The sequence below is a fragment of the Somniosus microcephalus genome, chromosome 11 (genome assembly GCF_052327205.1).
Source record: "Somniosus microcephalus isolate GS21.2 chromosome 11, FLI_Smic_1.0, whole genome shotgun sequence".
Classification (NCBI taxonomy): Eukaryota; Metazoa; Chordata; class Chondrichthyes; order Squaliformes; family Somniosidae; genus Somniosus; species Somniosus microcephalus.
This window is the reverse complement of record NC_140997.1, coordinates 117,119,633-117,134,623: the sequence shown is the minus strand read 5'-3', so window position 1 is coordinate 117,134,623 and position 14,991 is coordinate 117,119,633. Positions and strand designations below refer to the sequence as shown.

General features: G+C 50.7%; 1 protein-coding gene across 1 annotated transcript in view; it reads left to right on the top strand.

Moving 5' to 3' along the window:
• The window catches only part of LOC147110843 (voltage-dependent calcium channel subunit alpha-2/delta-2-like), a 2,842,873-nt gene that overhangs the window by 2,652,336 nt on the left and 175,546 nt on the right, over positions 1–14,991 (top strand). The window contains exons 33-36 of the mRNA XM_085999971.1: positions 3,526–3,578; positions 6,888–6,943; positions 8,460–8,583; positions 9,543–9,652. Coding sequence (XP_085856097.1) covers positions 3,526–3,578; positions 6,888–6,943; positions 8,460–8,583; positions 9,543–9,652 — 343 coding nt within the window. The remainder of the gene's footprint in view (positions 1–3,525; positions 3,579–6,887; positions 6,944–8,459; positions 8,584–9,542; positions 9,653–14,991) is intronic.

Below are 14,991 nucleotides of genomic sequence, written 5' to 3'. Positions count from 1 at the left end.
CAAAAACAGGGTCACCAATGTAGGAATTAATGAATTCCAACAAATAACGGAGATCGACACAAGAGAACAACTAAACCGGCCTTTACTCAATGGAGATGCCACGAGGACTGACTGGGCAGCCCCGTGGTTTGCGATGTGACGTCATCGCGTTTGCCCGCGTTTTCCCGTGCTCTTAAAGGGGCCACGCCCCGTACATGCAAACTCTATATTCAAAACACAGTAATGCCTAACACAATGGTACAGGTTTAGGCTTTAACATTGTTAAAGAGAATTATATACAGTTAGCCAGAGTCATTCAGTGGTTCTGCCACAGCAGGCTATAATGTATTTTGAAATGATAGGGAAGGAAGAAGGGGTTTTGGGTAGCTGTGTTAATCAGAAATAACATGACGGCTGGAGTAAAAGGTAAGGTAAAGTAATTGTTTTTTTTAAAGGATTGTGCAGGCAGGGTCTGGACATCATAATATAGTGACTATAGCTCAACCAAATTTGGTGAATGTTTGATGTCCTGATTTAGCTGGCTGTAAGCCAGTCACTGAACAAGAGAAGGGAGTGCACTGGGCAGCAGAAATTGTTGGTGCAGTTTATATTCCAAAGATGAGTTTGACTTTTGGTGAGGAAGAGAATATCCTGGTGGTGTTAAACACTGCAAATAGTACTTCATTGGCTGTAAAGCACTTTGAGACGTCCTGTGGTCATGAAAGGTGCTATATAAATCCAAGTCCTTCTTTCAATGTGAAAATTTCAAGGCATTCCCCCTCCCATGCTGTGCTTTTGATACAGTCTGATACTTCAGCACAAAGTGTTTTACCCAGTGAGCTGTTGTATGTTAATCACTGGTATTTTTTCTTCAGTCTCTCTTCACAACATTGGCAATGGGCCTGGGTTGCTTGCAGTGATGGACTTTCCTGTACTGGTCCAGGCAGTGCAGATTACTGCAGCCGCAATGAAGAGAAAAAAATGGGAACTACAGACCAGTTAGCCTAACATCAGTAGTAGGGAAAATGCTAGAGTCTATGAAAAAGGATGTGATAACAGGACACTTAGAAAATATCAACAGGATTAGATAAAGTCAACATGGATTTATGAAAGGGAAATCGTGTTTGACAAACCGACTGGAGTTTTTTGAGGATGTAACTGGTAGAATAGATAAGGGAGAACCAGTGGATGTGGTGTATTTGGACTTTCAGAAGGCCTTTGATAAAGTCCCACATAAGAGGTTAGCATGCAAAATAAAAGCACATGGGATTGGGGGTAATATACTGGCATGGATTGAAAATTGGTTAACAGACAGGAAACAGAGTAGGAATAAATGGGTCTTTTTCAGGGTGGCAGGCAGTGACTAGTGGGGTACCGCAGGGATCAGTGCTTGGGCCCCAGCTATTCACAATATATATCAATGATTTGGATGAGGGAAGCAAATGTAATATTTCCAAGTTTGCTGACGACGCAAAACTAGGTGGGATTGTGAGTTGTGAGGAGGATGCAAAGAGGCTTCAAGGCAATTTAGACAAGTTGAGTGAGTGGGCAAATACATGGCAGATGCAGTATAACGTGGATGAATGTGAAGTTATCCACTTTGGTAGAAAAAACAGAAAGGCAGAGTATTATTTAAATGGTGATAGATTGGGAAATGTTGATGTACAAAGGGACCTTGTACACCAGTCACTGAAAGCAAACATGCAGGTGCAGCAAGCAGTTAGGAAGGCAAATGGTATGTTGGCCTTCATTGCAAGAGGATTTGAGTACAGGAACAAGGATGTCTTACTACAGTTATACAGGGCCTTGGTGAGACCACACCTGGAGTACTGTCTGCAGTTTTGGTCTCTTTACCTAAGAAAGGATATACTTGCCATAGAGGGAGTGCAGCGAAGGTTCACCAGACTGATTCCTGGGATGGCAGGACTGTCGTATGAGGAGAGATTGGGTCGACTAGGCCTGTATTCACTAGAGTTTAGAAGAATGAGAGGGGATGTCATTGAAACATATAAAATTCTGGCAGGGCTAGACAGATTGGATGCAGTGAGGATGTTTCCCCTGGCTGGGGGGTCTAGAACGAGGGGTCACAGTCTCAGGATACAGGGTAGGACATTTAGGACTGAGATGAGGAGAAATTTCTTCACACAGAGGGTGGTGAACCTGTGGAATTCTCTACCACACAAGGCTGTGGAGGCCAAGTCACTGAATATATTTAAGAAGGAGATAGATAGATTTCTAGACACAAGGCATCAAGGGGTATGGGGAGAGAGCGGGAATATGGTATTGAGAGAGAGGATCAGCCATGATCATATTGAATGGTGGAGCAGGCTCGAAGGGCCGAATGGCCTACTCCTATTCCTATTTTTCTATGTTTCTATGCTTCACCAATACAGCATTGATATTGTTACGGCAGATCAGAATCTGGGAATGGCCCCTGTCTCTGAGTGGACCTTATCTGTTGGACTACCAAGGCCTGTTGCATTTCTGACTTACAGCCTTCATTACGAATGGAGACCTTCACTTTTTCTATCTGGGCTGGATTGGAGTGTGGATTTCAGAGGTGAAAAGGCAATGCTTCAGAACATCTTCTGTTTCATATCTTTCGATAATTATAGTGGTGAGAATGTGGAACTCGCTACCACAGGGTGTGGTTGAGGCAAATAACATAGATGGATTTTAGGAGAAGCTAGATAAGCACATGAAGGAGAAAGGAATAGAATGATATGCTGATAGGGTGAGATAAAGAGGGGGTGGGAGGAGGCTCATGTGGAGCGTAAATGCCAGCATAGACCAGTTGGGCCGAATGGCCTGTTTCTGTGCTGTAGACTCTGTGATTCTGTGACTCTGTAAGAAAGGACATAACTAACAAAGAGATAGAAACAGATCCATATGGATTGATACAAATGGTAGGAAGGAATCAGTCACATTATTAGGGGTATACTGCAGCCCACCAAATAGTGGAGAGGAAGTAGAAGGAGAAATATGTAGGTAAATATATGAAAGGAGTAAAAAAATGAATCAGAATCATGGGGAATGCAACTATCCCTGAATAAACTGTCAGGGAGAGGGAGTGATAGGGGAGAAGGGGATGGAGTTTCTACAGAGTGTACAAGGCGTCTTTCTGACCCAATATGCAAGAAGTTCAATGATGGAGGAAGCACTGCTACAGTAATGGAAAATGAATCAAAGAAGATAAGAGATGTAAGTGTGGGAGAACATCTAGGGAGTAGTCATCACAATATAATAAGATTTAAGATAATGATTGAGAGAAATGTAGATTGTACAAAGACCAAAGTAATAGAATTGAATAAAATCAACTATAAGGGAATAAGGATGGAGCTAAGGAAGGTAACTGGAGAAAAATATTAACAAAGAAAAACAACTGTGGGCAATATTTAAAGGAGAGATCAATAGAGTTCAGGAAAAATATATTCCAATAAATCTGCATGTTGATCAGAACTTTCCTGTTTAAGGGTAGCAGAAAGGGTGGAGCTGTACCTCTATATTGATGAAAACCTCTGACCTGTACTTTATGTTTTACTTAAGCCTACAGTTGCCGATTTCCTGAACCTGGCCTGGTGGAGCTCAGCTGCTGCCTGGTAAGATAACGCTCATACCTTTAACACTGTCTCACCGCAAAGGAAATGACAGAATCTCTACCAATGAACTAATATTGTGCTACACCTCAGTGCTATCTGACATTGTAGCTCGCGTGCAGTCAGTGAGTCGGTGTTGTACTTGTGTGTGTGTAATATTGGGCTGCGACAGTAATCCTGGTTGTGTGACGGTGAGTCAAAGGCACAGCCAGGGTCTTATTAGGATGAATGAGACTTACCTCCTACTTGCGCTTTGGATTAAGAAGTTATCTTAAAAGATTTATAATTGAAACAGTATCTTCCTTTCACTGAGCTGCTTGTTCCCATCTTCAAAGTAAGATCCTGTTATGCAATTTCATCAGCCAGATCTTCACAAAAGACCTTTGGGAACAGAAGCTTCAACACTTCCATTCTAGGGCTCATTGTAAGAACATAAGAAATAGGAGCCCTTAACCGGGACTCTGTTTTTGACGCGAGTGTCCTCAACTCCATCCCGCAGCATGCTACCCGCCACCACCTCAGCACAACCCAGCCCGGCATGAGGGTGAAAAGGCCATCCGACAACTGAAGAACAACAAGGCCTCAGGAGCAGATGGAATCCCGTCTGAGGCGCTAAAACATGGCGGAGAAGCACTATTGGCGCGAATGCATGAACACATTTCTCTTATTTGGAAGGAGGAGAGCATGTCAGGGGATCTCAGAGATGCCGTAATCGTGACCATCTTCAAGAAAGGTGATAAGTCTGATTGCGGTAATTACAGAGGAGTCTCCCTGCTGTCTGCCACAGGGAAAGTCATCGCAAGAATCCTACCTCAATCGCTTTCTCCCAGTGGCTGAAGAGCTCCTCCCAGAGTCGCGATGCGGATTCCGCCCACTAAGGGGCACAATGGACATGATCTTCACCGCGCGTCAACTACAAGAGAAATGCAGGGAACAGCACCAACCGCTGTACATGGCCTTCTTTGACCTCACAAAGGCCTTCGACACCGTCAACCTTGAGGGATTACGGCAGCCCTCAAAAGTTTGTCACCATTGCTTCACGATGACATGCAAGCCGTGATCCTGACCAACGGATCCACCACAGACCCAATTCACGTACAGATCGGGGTCAAGCAAGGCTGTGTCATCGCACCAATGCTCTTCTCGGTCTTCCTGGCTGCAATGCTCCATCTCACCCTCAGTAAGCTCCCCGCTGGAGTAGAGCTAATCTACAGAACAAACGGGAAACTTTTCAACCGCCGTCGCCTCCAGTCCAGATCCAAGGTCATCCCATCCTCTGTCATCGAATTACAGTATGCAGACGACGCTTGCATCTGCGCACACTCTAAGGCCGAACTCCAAACCATCGTCAACACCTTCACCGAAGAGTACGAGAGCATGGGCCTTACACTAAACATCCGTAAGACAAAGGACCTCTACCAACCTGCTCCTGCCACACAGTACTGCTCCCCGATTATCAAAATCCATGACGAGGCCTTGGACAACGTGGACCACTTTCTATGCCTCGGGTGCCTACTGTCAACAAGGGCAGATGTCGATGACGAAGTCCAACATCGCCTTCAGTGTGGCAGTGCAGCCTTCAGTCGCCTGAGGAAGAGAGTGTTTGAAGACCAGGACCTCAAACCCAGCACCAAGCTCATGGTCTGCAGAGCAGTAGTGATACCCGCCCTGCTGTATGCTTCAGAGACATGGACCATGGACAGCAGGCACCTCAAAGCACTGGAGAGGCACCACCAACGTGGCCTCCGCAAGATCCTGCAAATCCATTGGCAAGATAGGCGCAACAATATCAGTGTTCTTGCTCAGGCCAACATTCCCAGCATCGAAGCTTTGACCACGCTCGATCAGCTCCGATGGACGGGCCACATCGTCCGCATGCTCAATACGAGACTCCCAAAACAAGCGCTCTACTCGGAGCTCCGACACAGCAAGAGAGCCCCAGGTGGGCAGAGGAAATACTTCAAGGACACCTTCAAAGCCTCCTTGAAAAAGTGCAACATCCTCACCGACACCTCGGAATCCCTGGTCCAAGACCGCACAAAGTGGAGGAGAAGCATCCGGGAAGGCACCGAACACCTCGAGTCTCTTCGCCGGGAGCAAGCGGAAGGAGCGCACATCAACCCAAGCACCCCACCCACCCACCCCTTCAACCACCATCTGCCCCACCTGTGACAGAGACTGTAGGTCTCATCTGTAGACTGTGGACTCATCAGTCACCTGAAAACTCATTTTTAGTGTGGAAGCAAGTCAATCCTCGGTTCCGAGGGATTGCCTAAGAAGAAGACGAAGTAGAAATAGGAGCAGGAATAGGCCATATGGCCCCTTGAGCCTGCTCCGCCATTCAATAAGATCATGGCTGATCATCAACCTCAACTCCACTTTCCCGCCCGATCTCCATATCCCTTGATTCCACGAGAGTCCAAAAATCTATCTATCTCCGCCTTGAATATACTCAAAGACTCAGCATTCACAGCCCTCTGGAGCAGAGAATTCCAAAGATTCACAACCCTCTGAGTGAAGAAATTCCTCCTCATCTCAATTTTAAATGGCCGACCCCTTATCCTGAGACTATGCCCCCTAGTTCTAGACACTCCAGCCAGGGGAATCAACCTCTCAGCATCTACCCTGTCAATCCCCTTCAGCATCTTGTATGTTTCAATGAGATCACCTCTCATTCTTCTAAACTCCAGAGAGTATAGGCCCATTCTACACAATCTCTCATCATAGGACAGCCCTCTCATCCCAGGAATCAATCTAGTGAACCTTCGTTGCACCGCCTCCAAGGCAAGTATATCCTTCCTTAGATAAGGAGACCTAAACTGTGCACAGTACTCCAGGTGTGGGCTCACCAAGGCTTCCTTACTCTTATACTCCAACCCCCTTGCAATAAAGACCAACATGCCATTTGCCTTCCTAATTGCTTGTTGTGCAGTCACTTCTTCTTCAGTGAAGAACCTGGTATTTAAATGGCTGGAATCACATACCCTGCAGATTGCACATGGGCCGTTGGAATGAGTCTCCTTATTCACCACCTTCTGTGTATTACTTGGGTTGGTATGCGAAGGTTTCCAACATAAATTCATGAAACAGCAGCTGCCACAATGAGTTTCACAGTGGGTGATGTCGGTGCAGGTTTTAGCAAATTAAATGTGGGTGGAGAAGTGTCTCCGAACTGGAATCCACAGTTAAAACGCTGTAGTGCCAGGAGATAGTGCCTCACCTTTGGAGTTGGGTTTCCAATTTCTATTATTAAGAGAAATGCTCACGTATCAGACCTTCAATTAATGATTGTCCTTTGATTCGTTTCCCCAGGTCTTTATTACAACAGTTGTTGTACGCTCTTAGCTTCCAGCTCAGCTTCCAAGCAGGTACGAGTCTCTGGCGTGTCTCTTCAAGGGAGATGCTATTTGGGAGGAAAAATGAAGCAAATCAGTTAGGCCCTGGTTCACTTCTCCCTGAATACATGTCAACTTCTGGGCCTAATTTCAATCTCTGCCAAAACAGTGGCGGTGAGCGAAAGACAAATCAACTAGTGATGGGCAACATTCAAGGGGCTAGTTGCAGTGGAATCAGAGACTGGGTTCCACACCAGGTCTCCATATACATCAGGCTAGTGTCACCGCTTTCCTGCCTATTACACAAGGCTCAAAGTTGGTGATATTTCTGTGACAGCTTCTCTCTACTGATGTCACTGCCCAGATCTGTTGGTTGATTCGTGTCATGTGATTATTTAATTTTTACTTACACCAGTTGCTACATGTGACATCAGACAGTGCATGGTTCTCACACTATAGGGCCTGTATTCCTGGGATTTATGCCCAGAGAACACTTATTCCACAAGTCACGCCTTTACGATACCCTGGGGTTTCCAGGGCTTCCCGGAGGAGGAGAGGGGAGGGGCAGAGTGCTAAGGGCTGCCACGCAGATGAGATGGGAGGGGACGTTCCCATTCCTCCTGCCTCAGTTTCTTCTTGTATCACTGGCAGGGCCACCCTGAAGAGGTGGGCCATATGCCCCACACTCAGCCCTTCCCCAATCGAAGAGGTGGGCAGGCAGCAAAGACGCAGGACCCAAAGTTACCAGGAACATCAGCCCAAGGATAAGCACTGGTGGGGGAGGGGGTTATGGGGGGTGGGGCTTATGGGGGGGTATGGGGTGGGGTATGGGGGTGGGGGGTATGGGGCGGGAGTGTGGGGTGGGGGGAATGGGTGTATGGGGCAGGGGTAAGGGGTGTGGTATGGAGTGGGGGTATGGGGGTATGGGCAGGGATGTGGGGGGTATTGGGTGGGGGTAAGGGGGTGTGGTATGGAGTGGGGGTATGGGGCAGAGGCATGGGGGGGTATGGGCGGGGAGTGGGGGTATGGGGCAGGGGCATGGGGGGGTATGGGCGGGGGGTGGGGGGTATGGGGCAGGAGAATGGGGGGGTATGGGTGGGGGTCTATGGGGCGGGGGCATGGGGGGGTATGGGCGGGGGGTGGGGGGTATGGGGCAGGGGCATGGGGGGGTATGGGCGGGGGGTGGGGGGTATGGGGCAGGAGAATGGGGGGGTATGGGTGGGGGTCTATGGGGCGGGGGGGTGGGGGATATGGGGCAGGGGTATTGGGGTGGGTGGGTATGGGGGAAAGTCTCTTGCCTGACGATGCTTCTCCGTCAGAGGACAGGTTGGAACCAGGGGAGTGAGTGGGCCATTTAACATAGAAATACAGGCCTGGTCCAGATATCTCCAAATGTGGCCGCACGATCAGTCTTTAGATCTTAACAACAAAACATTAATTCTACTCCATTGCTCAATGCCATTTACTGCTGATGATGTTTCTGGCTAGCTTATTTGAACTGGTTGCCTACATGATTCTCTATTAATTCTTCCTGTTCCTTTGTTACTAGATGATACATTAGCGGACGGCGTCGAACTGAAAGAGACGAGCTGTGTCACCAAGCAGACACAGTACTACTTTGGCAACAACAGTAGATCCTACAGCAACTTAATTGACTGCAGCAACTGCTCCAGGTTGGCAGCTGACACCAGAGAATGGTCAACGGCAACTCCCACAGAACCAAACTAGTATTAAAAGAAAGGAACGTGAGGATAAACCACAACAGCTAAACGGTTTTATCTTCCCCACTGGTCCAGTGAGTAAGGGCACCACCTGGTGTAATTGAGCTCTACTGGCCAGAAGAGCCCAGGTTTGACTACTCGTCTGTGCTAAATTAGCTGATCTCAACCGAGTTCAGAACCAGAATGCTGCTGTTGGCCTCAGTACCTCTAGTCTGAGGGAGGGACAGGGAAAGTCAAGTGCATATATACAGACATCAAGTGAGGATAGGATTGGGTTTGGCTGTGACGCCCCCATAGTCAACTTTCCACCCAATGCTCAATGAGAAGGGGAGAAAATTGTCAAAAGAAAAAGGCGAATGCAGTCATGGCCCATGAATGTGAGAATTACTGCTCCATACAGTCAGGGCAGCACCTTGATGGTGCTACACTGAGACCTATACAGAGAGGCTACTCTGCGACAATGACCACTTAACCTCAGTCTTAAGTTACAGTGTGATATGTTTTAAGGACCATCTTGCAGCAAGGGTCCAATTTGTGCCCCAGACCACCTCTTCTGCCCAAGAGTCAGCACTACCTGGTGTGGTAGTTTGGTAAGGAGTTGTGCTGATCATTAATGCAGGAAAAATACTTCACAAGTCAAGAAATCCAAAATACGTTTCTTTTTAAACAAAGAAATAATCTTGTTGTGGCACTTCTGCCTCTGAGAATAGAGCTCTCGCACGTGTACATATGGCTTTTACAACTTTTATAACTTAAATTGCCTCAAAAAGATTGTTCAGGTTTTGAATGTGAAAAGATCGCATCAAAATTGGTTGTGTTCCATTCTGGTAAGCCTTTTGGCCAGCTTTTACATGTAGCTGTATTGGTGCAGCAACTGCAGACTGTCAGTAAATCTTTCTGTCTTGTCACAGGTTTTACCATGCACAGAGATTAGCCAAAACCAACCTGCTCTTTGTGGTGGCAGAGAAGCTGACCTGTAGTCAGTGTGACCGAAGCAAACTGACCCAGGCTGAGGTGCGATGTATCCTGTCGTTATACAGCTTCGCACAGTTTCACGGAGCGCTTGAAACGTTAGCCCGCCTTCATGGAAGTCTGGTGTGAAGATGTTCCAGTGACCTGGTGTGAGGATGTTCCAGTGATCTGGTGTGAGAGGGTTCCAGTGACCTGGTGGGAGGGGTTTCCAGTGACCTGGTGTGAGGGGTTCCAGTGAACTGGTGTGAGGGGTTCCAGTGAACTGGTGTGAGGATGTTCCAGTGACCTGGTGTGAGGAGGTTCCAGTGACTTGGTGTGAGGGGGTTCCAGTGACGTGGTGTGAGTGCTTCCAGTGACCTGGTTTGAGGAGGTTCCAGTGACCTTGGGTGGGGATGTTCCAGTGACCTGGTGTAAGGGGGTTCCAGTGACGTGGTGTGAGGAGGTTCCAGTGACCTGGTGTGAGGATGTTCCAGTGACCTGGTGTGAGGATGTTCCAGTGACCTGGTGTGAAGAGGGTCCAGTGACCTGGTGTGAGGGTGTTCCAGTGACCTGGTGTGAGGATGTTCCAGTGACCAGGTGTGAGGAGGTTCCTGTGACCAGGTGTGAGGGGGTTCCAGTGACCTGCTGTGAGGAGGTTACAGTGACATGCTGTGAGGATGTTCCAGTGACGTGGTCTGAGGAGATTCCAGTGACGTGGTGTGAGGATGTTCCAGTGACCTGGTGTGAGGGGGTTCCAGTGACGTGGTGTGAGGAGGTTCCAGTGACCTGGTGTGAGGATGTTCCAGTGACCTGGTGTGAGGATGTTCCAGTGACCTGGTGTGAAGAGGGTCCAGTGACCTGGTGTGAGGGTGTTCCAGTGACCTGGTGTGAGGATGTTCCAGTGACCAGGTGTGAGGAGGTTCCTGTGACCAGGTGTGAGGGGGTTCCAGTGACCTGCTGTGAGGAGGTTACAGTGACATGCTGTGAGGATGTTCCAGTGACGTGGTCTGAGGAGATTCCAGTGACGTGGTGTGAGGATGTTCCAGTGACCTGGTGTGAGGGGGTTCCAGTGACGTGGTGTGAGGAGGTTCCAGTGACGTGGTGTGAGGATGTTCCAGTGACGTGGTGTGAGGATGTTCCAGTGACGTGGTGTGAGGATGTTCCAGTGACGTGGTGTGAGGAGGTTCCAGTGACGTGGTGTGAGGATGTTCCAGTGACCTGGTGTGAGGAGGTTCCAGTGACCTGGTGTGAGGAGGTTCCTGTGACCTGGTGTGAGGAGGTTCCAGTGATGTGGTGTGAGGATGTTCCAGTGACGTGGTGTGAGGAGGTTCCAGTGACCTGGTGTGAGGAGGTTCCAGTGACGTGGTGTGAGGATGTTCCAGTGATGTGGTGTGAGGATGTTCCAGGGACCTGGTGTGAGGATGTTCCAGGGACCTGGTGTGAGGGGTTCCAGTGTCCTGGGGTGAGGATGTTCCAGTGACCTGGTGTGAGGAGGTTCCAGTGACCTGGTGTGAGGTGGTTCTAGTAACCTGGGGTGATGATGTTCCAGAGACCTGGTGTGAGGTGCTCCAGGGACCTGGGGTGAGGATGTTCCAGTGACCTGGTGTGAGGAGGTTCCAGTGATCTGGTGTGAGGAGATTCCAGTGATCAATTGTGTGGGGGCTCCAGTGACCTGGTGTGAGGGGGTTCCAGTGACTTGTTTTGAGGAAGTTCCAGTGACCTTCTGTGAGAGGGTTCCAGCGACCTGGTGTGAGAGGGTTCCAGTGACATGGTGTAAGGGGGTTCCAGTGACATGGTGTAAGGGGGTTCCAGTGACCTGGTGTGAGAGGGTTCCAGCGACCTGGTGTGAGAGGGTTCCAGTGACCTGGTGGGAGGAGTTTCCAGTAAACTGGTGCGATGGGGTTCCAGTGACCTGATGTGAGGGCATTCCAGTGACCTGGTGTGAGGAGTTCCCAGTGACCTGGCGTCAGGAGGTTCCAGTGACCTGGTGTGAGAGGGTTCCAGTGACCTGGTGTGAGAGGGTTCCAGTGACCTGGTGTAAGGGGGTTCCAGTGACCTGCTGTGAGGGTGTTCCAGTAACCTGCTGTGAGGGTGTTCCAGTGAGCTGGTGTGAGGAGGTTCCAGTGACCTGGTGTGAAGAGGTTCCAGTGACCAGGTGAGAGGTTTTCAGTGACCTCGTGTGAGGAGGTTCCAATGAGCTGGTGTGAGGAGGCTCCTTTCACCTGGTGTGAGGGGTTCCAGTGACATGCTGTGCGGAGGTTCCAGTGACCTGGTGTGAGGAGGTTCCAGTGACATGTTGTGAGGATGTTCCAGTGACCTGGTTTGAGGAGGTTCCAGTGACATGTTGTGAGGGGTTCCAGTGAGCTGGTGTGAGGAGGCTCCTTTCACCTGGTGTGAGGGGTTCCAGTGACATGCTGTGCGGAGGTTCCAGTGACCTGGTGTGAGGAGGTTCCAGTGACCTGTTGTGAGGGGTTCCATTGACCTGGTGTGAGGAGCTCCTAGTGACGTGGTTTGAGGATGTTCCAGTGACCTGGGGTGAGGTGGTTCCAGTGACCTGGTGTGAGGGGATTCCAGTGACCTGGTGTGAGGAGGTTCCAGTGACGTGGTGTGAGGAGATTCCAGTGACCTGGTGTGAGGAGATTCCATTGATCAATTGTGTGGGGGCGCCAGTGACCTGGTGTGAGGGGTTTCCAGTGACTTGTTTGTGAGGAAGTTCCAGTGACCTGTTGTGAGAGGGTTCCAACGACCTGGTGTGAGAGGTTTCCAGTGACCTGGTGGGAGGGGGTTCCAGTGATCTGGTGGGAGGGGGTTCCAGAGAACTGGTGTGAGGGTGTTCCAGTGGCATGTTGTGAGGAGGTTCCAGTGACCTGGTGTGAGGAGGTCCCAGTGACCTGGCGTCTGGGGGTTCCAGTGACCTGGTGTGAGGAGGTTCCAGTGACCTGTTGTTGTGGGGGGGGGGTCCAGTGACTTGATGTGCGGAGGTTCCAGTGACCTGGTGTGGCGGGGGGGGGTTCCAGTGGCGTGGTGCGAGGATGTTCCAGTGACCTGGGGTGAGGAGGTTCCAGTGACCTGGAGTGAGGGGGTTTCATTGACCTGGTGTGAGGATGTTCCAGTGACCTGGTGTGAGGAGGTTCCAGTGACCTGGTGTGAGGAGGTTCCAGCGACCTGGTGTGAGGAGGTTCCAGTGACATGGTGTGAGGAGGTTCCAGTGACCTTGTGTGAGGAGGTTCCAGTGACCTCGTGTGAGGGCATTCCAGTGACCTGGTGTGAGGGGGTTCCATTGATCAATTGTGTGGGGGCTCCAGTGTCCTGATGTGAGGGGGTTCCAGTGACCTGGTGTGAGGAGGTTCCAGTGATCAATTGTGTGGGGGCACCAGTGACCTGGTGTGAGAGGGTTCCAGCGACCTGGTGTGAGAGGATTCCAGTGATCTGGTGGGAGGGGGTTCCAGTGAACTGGTGTGAGGGTGTTCCAGTGGCATGGTGTGAGGGCATTTCAGTGACCTGGTGTGAGGATGGTCCCAGTGACCTGGCGTCTGGGGGTTCCAGTGACCTGGTGTGAGGAGGTTCCAGTGACCTGTTGTTGGGGGGGGGGGGGTTCCAGTGATTTGCTGTGCGGAGGTTCCAGTGACCTGGTTGTGGCGGGGGGGTTCCAATGACTTGGTGGGAGGGGGTCCAGTGACCTGGTGTGAGGGGTTCCAGTGACCTGGTGTGAGGAAGTTCCAGTGACATGGTGTGAGGAGGTTCCAGTGACATGGTGTGAGGAAGTTCCAGTGACATGGTGTGAGGAGGTTCCAGTGACATGGTGTGAGGGCTTTCCAGTGAGCTGGTGTGAGGAAGTTCCTTTGACCTGGTGTGAGGGATTCCAGTGACATGCTGTGAGAAGATTCCAGTGCCGTGGTGTGAGGATGTTCCAGTGACCTGGGGTGAGGTGGTTCCAGTGACCTGGTGTGAGGGGGTTCCAGTGACCTGGTGTGAGGGGGTTCCAGTGACCTGGTGTGGGGGGGTTCTAGTGACTTGGTGTGAGGAGGGTTCCAGTGACCTGGTGTGAGGAGGTTTCCAGTGACCTGGTGTGAGGAGGTTCCAGTGACCTGGGGTGAGGGGGTTCCAGTGACCTGGGGTGAGGTGGTTCCAGTGACCTGGTGTAAGGAGGATCCAGTGACATGGTGTGAGGAGATTCCAGTGATCAATTGTGTGGGGGCTCCAGTGACCTGGTGTGAGGAGGTTCCAGTGATCAATTGTGTGGGGGCTACAGTGAGCTGGTGTGAGGGGGGTTCCAGTGACTTGTTGTGAGGAAGTTCCAGTGACCTTGTGTGAGAGGGTTCCAGTGACCTGGGTGCAAGGGGGTTCCAGTGACATGGTGTGAGGGGTTCCTTTGACCTGGTGTGAGGAGGTTCCAGTGACCTGGTGTGAGGGGGTTCCAGTGACATGGTGTGAGGAGGTTCCTTTGACCTGGTGTGAGAGGTTCCAGTGACATGGTTTGAGGAGGTTCCAGTGACCTTGTGTGAGGAGGTTCCAGTGACCTGGTGTAAGGGGGGTTCAGTGACCTGGTGTGAGGTGGTTCCAGTGACCTGGTGTGAGTGGGTTCCAGTTACCTGGTGTAAGGGCATTTCAGTGACCTGGTGTGAGGGGGTTCCAGTGACCTGGTGTGAGGTGGTTCCAGTGACCTTGTGTGAGGAGGTTCCAGTGACCTGTGTAAGGGCATTTCAGTGACCTGGTGTGAGGGGGTTCCAGTGACCTGATGTGAGGAGGTTCCAGTGACCTGGTGTGCGGGGGGGGCGTTCCAGTGACTTGATGTGAGGAGGTTCCAGTGACCTGGTGTGAGGGGGTTCCAGTGACCTGGTGTGAGGTGGTTCCAGTGACCTGGTGTGAGAGGGTTCCAGTGACCTGGTGGGAGGAGTTTCCAGTAAACTGGTGCGATGGGGTTCCAGTGACCTGATGTGAGGGCATTCCAGTGACCTGGTGTGAGGAGTTCCCAGTGACCTGGCGTCAGGAGGTTCCAGTGACCTGGTGTGAGAGGGTTCCAGTGACCTGGTGTGAGAGGGTTCCAGTGACCTGGTGTAAGGGGGTTCCAGTGACCTGCTGTGAGGGTGTTCCAGTAACCTGCTGTGAGGGTGTTCCAGTGAGCTGGTGTGAGGAGGTTCCAGTGACCTGGTGTGAAGAGGTTCCAGTGACCAGGTGAGAGGTTTTCAGTGACCTCGTGTGAGGAGGTTCCAATGAGCTGGTGTGAGGAGGCTCCTTTCACCTGGTGTGAGGGGTTCCAGTGACATGCTGTGCGGAGGTTCCAGTGACCTGGTGTGAGGAGGTTCCAGTGACATGTTGTGAGGATGTTCCAGTGACCTGGTTTGAGGAGGTTCCAGTGACATGTTGTGAGGGGTTCCAGTGAGCTGGTGTGAGGAGGCTCCTTTCACC